This window comes from Carassius auratus, chromosome 9 (assembly GCF_003368295.1).
Source record: "Carassius auratus strain Wakin chromosome 9, ASM336829v1, whole genome shotgun sequence".
NCBI lineage: Eukaryota > Metazoa > Chordata > Actinopteri > Cypriniformes > Cyprinidae > Carassius > Carassius auratus.
The window spans coordinates 36,463,882-36,472,826 of record NC_039251.1 but is presented as its reverse complement, the minus strand read 5'-3'; the positions used below and the strand labels follow the sequence as shown (position 1 = coordinate 36,472,826).

Sequence of the window (8,945 nt, the reverse complement as noted above, 5' to 3'; positions counted from 1 at the left end):
TAGATCTGAACATCAGCAGTGGGTTTATGAATGTAAGTGTGATGCTTGTGGATGTACAGTAAGTGCAATCTCATCATTTTTGTAGGAACTAATCCTTTAACTGTTTTATCAGTTTGTACACTGATATATTGAAGCCGTCATTCAGAGAGTTCTTATTTTGCATGACACACAGTCACTTCTGGTTCTTGCACAAGTCTTTCTGTCCTCTCATTAGTCAGTGTTAACAAAGATCCCTCAGGTAGGAGACTTTTTTTGTATTCAGTCAAAATCCATACGAACCCAACCACACGGAGACATACACAAGATGGCTATTCCACATGTCACACATTAATCTATAGCCTGGTGCTCTGCCAAAGGCTTTATGCTTTGTTGACAGCCTTTAGAATTATTTTCAGTGTTAAAAATGTGTTTTGCTGCTTGAATTTTTTTGTTTTTGTTGTTTTTCTTTTTTTTTGTGTGTGAAATCCCTGACACTTGTTTTTAGGGTTCTTTGATGAATAGCAAGTTCAAAAGAACATAAAAAAAAAAAAAAAAAAAAATCTTTATACTGTCACTTTGAATCAATCAAATGCATCTAAGCTGAATATTTTTTTTTTCTTTTAAAAATAAAACTCTTAGTGACCCTAAACTTTCAAATATACAGTACAGTGTTTTTGACAGAATTAGACACATTATATATTACACTGTTATATAATAAATATAAATGCTGTAATAAATACTGGTCACACTTTAGTTTAATGTCCAATTCAACTATTCTCTGTTTTTTTTTTTTTTTTTTTTTTTTTTTTTTTTAGTTAGCAAATAGTTGTTTAGTTTAGGTATAGGGTAGAGTTAATATATAGAATATGGTCATGCAGAATAAGACATTAATGCTGTTTGAACTTTATAAGTACTAATAAATAGGCAATATGCATGCTAATAAGCAACTAGTTAAAGTGAGAACTGGTCCCTAAACTAAAGTGTTACCTAAACACTGCTTCATACAGATATCCAAAGGAAGCCTTGGGTATAAATATTGCATAGCCAATGCAAATCATGTACTACATTCACATTCCTCTGGCTTTAAAGAAAAACAGAAAAGCAGCAAGGCACACATCTCATTTTTAGTGTGTGCAGTGTTCAGTCCTCCCCCTTCTGCTATAACCCTGCGACCAATGAGGAACTCTCAGCCTGGGATGTTAGGACCCATGCCAGAGAGTTGGGTGCCGACAGGGAGAACCCGTTGAGAGCAGATCAGAGTCAGGACCACTGTGTCCCGCTGAACCCCTGTGAATGACGGACACTAATCTCTCCAGTCTAACACGGCTGTCTGGGTGAGTTTACTCTGACTCTTTATGTCCTCAGCTTAATATGGGATGACGTTTCCCTGGAAGAAATCTTAATCTCACACTCAGATATTGGTAAAGCTAATGCACTTCTTGAATGGAGAGGAGACTGACTACTTTTTGGAGATTTTGGAAGTTTGACATTAACACTTAGAAAGCTTGGCTTTATTTTTTAGTCAATGAGAATTTTACATAAGTTGTTCATTATGATACAAGGTGAAATGTACATCGGGATGCTGTTTTGTTACATAATGAGTTTTAGAAGAACTGTATAGTTTAACTGTGTCACCAAAACTCACTTAAGACACACTTTAAAATGTCACGTTATTGCAAATGTCTATAGTTCATGTGATACTCCACACCTGTGTATACACAAAAGAAAGAAAGAAAGAAAGAAAGAAAGAAAGAAAGAAAGAAAGAAAGAAAGAAAGAAAAAAAGTTGAGAAGTACCAAACATTTTCTCTCTCTGTGTAGTCTGTCAATTGAAAAAATAAAATAAAATAAAATAAAACGCTGCTTAAAAGTCACTGAAGCAAAAAAAAATATTAAGAAAAGTAGTTAGGAGACAAGGTCCTGCATCATAGATGCTTGCATTGCTATTTCAAATCTAGTTCATATTTAAGTGTGAATTTTTTTTTTTGATTTTGATGAACGCACGAAATATGTGGATGTCACACAATAAACTGTAAGATGTATATCGTGTGGTCACATTGCAACATTATCATGTATAATTACTCCTAATCAACATACATGTGACGTTGATTCCGGTCGGATGTCTTTGATCCAATGCTGTGGTTAAATTCCCAGAACAGGAAAAGTGTCCCGGTGAATGCATGATGTACAACGATGCCCATGAGGATGAATGAAGCCTCTGTTTCAGAGGTTAATATATGACTTTTGCTCTTTAGTAAGTTGATTATGTACAGTATTAAGGGTGAGTTGTATTTCTGCTGTCATTTTCCTGAACTGTGACTGGTATGATCAGTTTTTAGTAGGCTCCCCTCCCTCCAGATGTGTTCGATTCAGATTTCAATAAGGACAGCATCAGGCTCGTTCATGTCTTTTATCTGCATGTGTTGTGAGTCAATGAATACAACTGTTTCCTCTTGTTATGTGTAGACAAATCTATACAGATTGCATTTAGCAAGTCGCCTCACTACCAGTCTGTGTTTTCTGACAGGAAAGAGCATTTTTGGGGCTTGATTACATTGTTTTACCTGAGGCAGAACCACACATCATTCAGAGCATGTTTAACCCTCGTACCCTCAACAGTCAACAACAGTTATACTACAACTTATTTTTTTCTTTAATTTTTTTACATAATACAGCATAAACAACAATCATCTGGTCTTCACCGGCTTCTATAATTATACAACTCTATGTCTCGGATAACACATAACAGATTTTGTTGTTATTATTTATCCAGAAGCAAAGGAAGCCAAAAATGCTGAAACCATGACTGAGCCACGTTCTGCTGCCTAGTTTCCCTGTCGTGAATCAGAACAACATGAATGTGGATAAATCAGCAAAGAAGGTTGTCATCAGTCTGACTAGAATTATAAGGCCATTTCTGAACAATTGGAAAGCAATCGTTCTTTATTTTCTGCATTCTTCGGGATGATTTACAAACAGAGAACACTGATGAAAATGGAAAACTCCTGTCGCAAGCAGAAGTCTTTGAAAATTCACTGTGTGTGTGTGAGAGAGAGAGAAAGAGAGAGAGACATGATATTATTTTTTTATTTTACAAAATATTCAAATTAAACAAATTGTATAATGGTCTCCCAAAAATATTGCACAGCAGAAATTTTTCAGAAATATTTCTTGAGCAGCAAATTCTCAGACTAGAATGATTTCTGAAGGATCATGTGATGCTGAAGACAGAAATAATGATCCTGAAACATCGGCTTTAACCTCACGGGAGTAAATTATATTTTAAACTATATTCAAATACAACAGTCTAAGTTGTAAATTGTACTGTATTCTAATCTAATAATTGCAGCCTTTGTGAACACGACTTCAAACTATTGACTAGTAATGTACATTAAAATATTAGGTTACACTTTATTTCGATAGTCCACTTTAGACATTCTACTGACTATAAGTAACTTTGTAGCTACTTGTCAACTACATATCAACTAAATCTCAGAAATTTGGACTGTTAGGGTAGGTTTAGGGTTAGTGTTAGGGGTAGGTTTAGGCTTAGTATAAGTTGACAGTTAGTTGACAAAGAAAGTGTTAGAAGATATTAAGCAGACAGTCTGCTAATACTCCACTAACTGCTAGTTGACATGTAGTTGCAAAGTTACTTACTGCTAGTAGAATGTCTGAAGTGGACTATCAAAATAAAGTGTTACCTAATAATATTCTATTATTTAATTTAATGTTGAAAACATTTAACCAACCCTAAATGGTTGTTAGTGTATGTTAGATGTTAAAGTACAGTCCAGAAAAGAGCGTGAGGGAGGATAAAGCCTGTTCTCTGGCAGCTCTGGTTTGCGTTCTTAAAGTTACATTTGAACAATCGACAATATTTGTAGAACAATGTCATGAGAACAGACTGAACGGTCATTATACTCCGTGTTTCTCCACAAACACTTCAAACCTACTGTCAAACACTGTGCTGCATGGAAGGCCTTGTCATGCTGCCAAGGGATCCTAAAACCTTGCTGTCATCGAGTCACCCATGAACTCCCTCCTCATACTGAAGTACCCAAGAGACAAATATGATGTCATCTGTCTGATGGCCAAAACTCATGATCCCAAGGACAACCATTGAAGGATGAAACATTCATTCATTCACTGAAATATTCCCTCTATTGGTCATTTAGGAGATTTATAAAGTGTCACTTGTTCACTCATTCAGAGCTGAAATCTGAACTAATCATGCTTTGAGGATTGATTTGGACTTGATTTCACACTGAGATCATCATCTTGATATTTGTGTTATAGGAATGTCATACTAATCTGTAATCACGCTTCTGGTTCTGATTATAATTTAATTTCACTTGAATGTTGCGTTAACAGTTAATGAGCAGAGAGTGTGTGTATAGCCCCTTTCACACTGCACGTCGGACCCGCAATATTCCCGTAACATTGCCTGGTCGCCTTCTGTGTGAAAGCAACCACGTCCCGGAATTGATTACCGAATCGAACCCGGGTAGGGGACATAGTAACATTGCGGTAATCGATCCGGAACGAGCGCTGTGTGAACAAAAGCCAGATCTAATTCCGTATCGAAGTGATGATGCGCGTTATCGCGCGACTCTTTTACCGGCTGTTTTGAAGGAAGATCAACATTCGCGACGAAAACATATGTGCAAACTGTAATGAAGCAGAGATCAGTTAGTTCCTCACTTTCCGCGCTGACGCAGAGATCGTTTGCTTGCTTCAGTTAAAGTATAATGTGCCAAGCGTTGTTGACTCGTACATTACACGTCACGCGCTGATGTCACGTGTCGTTACGGGATCTTCAAGGGTTGTGTGTGAAAGCACGCACATATACCGGGTCATCACTGGCAGTGTGAAAGTGCCAAATCTAGCGACCAGGGAACAATTACAGGAACACTTTACCCCTGTATTTGCCTGAATGGCAGTGTGAAAGGGGCTTAAGTGGCATCCAGGAACTAAGTGTGGCAGAGAGAGTGAGATGTGTGCACAGTGACCTCACTCAGTTCAGGTGGATGAACAGACACCTGTGTGTGAATGGTTTGCCTCGTGTGATCACACTAGCTCTGGGAGGTAAATGACCTGATGGTCAAGAAAATCCCCACTGAAAATACATTTAGGTTATGTTTACACGACAACGGAGTAGTTAAAAACTGAAACATTTTTCCCTTGCATTTTTTAAAAGTTTTATTGTATACACAACAACATTTTCAAATTGATTCACATTTACACATACATGTATCCATGAAAACGACCAAAAAATGCTGTATAACATACACTAGACCAGTAGTTGGCGCTGTCACTTGTTAGTAAACAGTAAATGTGTTATATAATGTGTCTCTGCTGTTGGTGAAGTAAATCCACACTTTGCTGAAGAAGTGTTAGTTTGTTCATTCACACTTGCTTTTAAAATCGACACGTGCTGCGCATGTCTACATACACAACACATATTACACACATGTATGATGTCACCGTGTTCAGAGATTCCTGTGTTGTATATAAACACAAACAAACAAAAAAAAAGTGTCACTAAATGTACAATTTATGTATGCACCTTTAAAGCACTAATATGTCATATTTAGGAATAGCTACCTCAGGATACCACTCCAGTGACAGTTTTGCATTAATTTTATTTGTATTTTTTTGAGTGTAGTGTATAATTAAAATACACTGGAGAAAAAAATTATAGAATATTCTATATATATATATATATATATATATATATATATATATATATATATATATATATATATATATATATATATATCCCTTAAGAGAGTACACTTTCAAGAGTGCAATTTGTAATGTCAGTTAAACTCAATTGTGTAATTTTCAATATAAATTAAATAGTTTGCACTTTCCAGTACATAGATACAGTACAAAACAAAGTAATCATGAAAGTACATATAGAGATGCACTTAACTGAAAAAAAAAAAACCCTGAATTGCATTAAATATACATTTAAAATATAATAGACACTTACGTTTTAATTGCAATTGACATTCATTGACTGACCTGCAACGATTTAGTGTTGACAAATTCAGAATATCCAGTTTGCACTTAAATATATTCTTTAAAAGTTTTTCAAACACTTGAATCACAATAGTTTCAACATAAAGTAGATGTTTTACCAGTGCTAAGTGGTTTTGTAGGGTTCTTAGCAGTGTGAATATATATATATATATATATATATATACTTTTTTTTTTTTTTTTTTTCTGCTACCTTTAAAATGTTTGAGACTGTCCATGTTCTTGTGGCAGCAGCAGCAGCCAGTCGCTGCTGTCATGACGTTATTTTTCTGTGGCTCAAGTCACATGGCATTTGCATTACGTTACTGGATGTAACTATAGTCCAGATTAAACATTTGTAGTGTTTTCAGATTTTTTGATCCGCGTATCATGATGTTTTATGAAACACTTTCCTTTCCTGAAAGTCCTGGCCTCACAGCCTGCAGATAATATCATTAATATGTTTGTTGAATCAGGTCATTATTGACTGGGAGCCATTCTAAACAGCATCAACACAACCCACACAACCACACACACACACACACACACACACAGAGTCAGTGGAATATGTACTGTGCAGTGGAAAAGTGATAAAGCTCTGGCTCTGTTCATGTTATCAGTGCCTAAACTTACACCCAGAAACAAAAAACATATGTCTGACTGAGGCTTTGCTGATAATACACCATTATTTCTAAAGAATGGCATGTTTACAGTCACAGACAAAAATACACCTCACCATATACGGCCATATCATTTACAAACATGTTGTTTGTCTGGTTAGAAATTAATGTTGTAGATGTGCATCCATAGAGTATTAGCTTCAAGACTTTTGTGCTGAATATGTACCAGCTAGTTAATATGCAGTAGTTCTCAGTTGATGAGTGACTAGATAGGGTCATGAACAGCAGCTGGTTAGAAATACAGTCACAACTGTAAATGATAAAAGGCAACTAAATATACAATCTGAAAAGATTTTAAAACAGGCATCATACATTTGCTGACCTTATCTATATTTTTACAGAGAAACACGAGGAGGTCTATATTAGGTGGAGAAATCTATCCATTAGCATTAGCATTCATCTCTCATCGCAGTTGCTTTTCTGATGCACGAATCACTGGAAGTGCTGGATGTGGAATCTGACATCTTTGCTCATGGGACCACAGCACTTTCTGAGCCAATCACCTGGGCCATAAATGCCATGTGAAAGGAAAATACCATCAGTGAAAACAATCGGTTGTGTTAGCTGATTGAAAGAGCTTGGTCATTATCCAGACATGCAGTTGTTTTGGAGAGACATTGGCATTCATAGATCTCAGTTTGGTTGACTGGTGCAGTTGGAGATGTTTGGTCTTTTGCATGTCTCTGTCTTGGTAGAGCAGGAAGTGTTTGCATAGTTTGTTGTAACTCACATGTTCTGATTATTGAGCTAGTAATGCCCACTGGGACAGCTGCCTCCTTGTCATTTCTGATTTATACCAAAAACACAGAATAATGTCTAAAAGCTGTTCTGTGTCAAGGTGTACAGCAAGCAAGCTAAAGAAAAAAACAGAACTACGTTTTTATAAGCTGTCGACCCAAAAAAAAAAAAGTGTTTAAAGGGTTACTCCACCCCAATATATATATATATATATATATATATATATATATAGTTCGGAATGACACGAAGGTGAGTAATTAAAGACAGAATTTTAATTTTGGGGTCTTACTCTGAGAACTATGCCCACTGGAGGGAAACGTAATCGGCGGCAGGATTGACAGTTCATTATTTTTAACCACGTCAAAGGATTTTATCATCATCCTGTGTGAACCTAAGAGGAGGAGATATATTGAGAAACTACATTTTATTGGCCTATGTCAGTATCCCTCTTCCCAAGGGCGTAACTTTGGGTCTACCATTGGGGGGGTTAAACTCACGGCATATTTATTTATTTATTTTCTTGTGTCAAAGGTAAGATGCTTATTTGCATAATTTAATTATGCAATCCCCCCCAAAACGGGTGACTGTATTGGAGCAAACAGCAACTTAAGTTACAATTCAGTGACTTTGGTTCTACACAGTCCCTGGCACCCTCTATATTAGTTATATTAGTTGGATCTGATTTTTGGGGGGGTCATGACCCCCTTAACCCCCTGCAAATTACGCGCATGCCTCTTCCTTACCTTCCTTTTGTTTGAGAAATTATCCAACTGAATGGCCCAACATGAAATACCCTGAAACCTACAAATATTTGTGTCCTTCAAAACTCGTTTTTAGAGTCGACAGCTTATAAAAATGTAGTTCTGGGTTTTAGCTTATTTGCTGTACACCTTGTCACACAGCAGCATTTAGATATTGTTGTTTTGTGTTATAAGTCAAAAATGACAAGGAGACAGCTTCCCCCAATACAAAGTCAATGGACTGCACCCTTGAGTCTTGTTAGGGCAGTGGTTTTCTGTCTGTCCAAACACAGGGAGACTAACAATGAGAATGTTTCATTTTTGTTTGAGAGACAATCATTTTAGCGATTCTGTTTGATGATTTGTTGGCCAACATCAGTTTTGCTCCAACCTTGATAAAAACTCCTCTGGATGTAGCTTTATACAGCGATTTTTGTCTGCGTTAGAGCGAAACTCTGTAGGACTTGTCTCTCCAGGACTGAAGTTGGCCTGTCCTGGACAAATCATGATTATCCAACTTTCCCATCCAAAGTTGCGAATTTTACTTATGTGCAAAATTGGACTATCGCACAACATTTGTGAACAAGCACCGTTTCCATCCAACGAGTCAAACAGAACAATGTCGTCACTTCCTGAACTGGCATTATACATAAGTGGGAGAAACTACTGAATATAATAATTTTCCTCTATAATAAACTATCTGCACCTCAGAATGAGCAGAAGAAGCACAATTAATTGCTTTCGGAGGTGGATGCTGCTGTTTTGGAACGCAGTCATTTAACAAT

At 36.6% G+C, this 8,945-nt stretch overlaps 1 protein-coding gene across 2 annotated transcripts in view; it reads left to right on the top strand.

Moving 5' to 3' along the window:
* The first annotated feature begins 1,154 nt into the window (after window positions 1–1,154).
* The window catches only part of LOC113109161 (myosin light chain kinase, smooth muscle), a 91,942-nt gene continuing 84,151 nt past the window's right edge, over window positions 1,155–8,945 (top strand). For both annotated transcript variants that reach the window (XM_026272754.1, XM_026272753.1), the window contains exon 1: window positions 1,155–1,313. In XM_026272754.1, coding sequence (XP_026128539.1) covers window positions 1,273–1,313 — 41 coding nt within the window. In that variant the 5' untranslated portion in view covers window positions 1,155–1,272. The remainder of the gene's footprint in view (window positions 1,314–8,945) is intronic.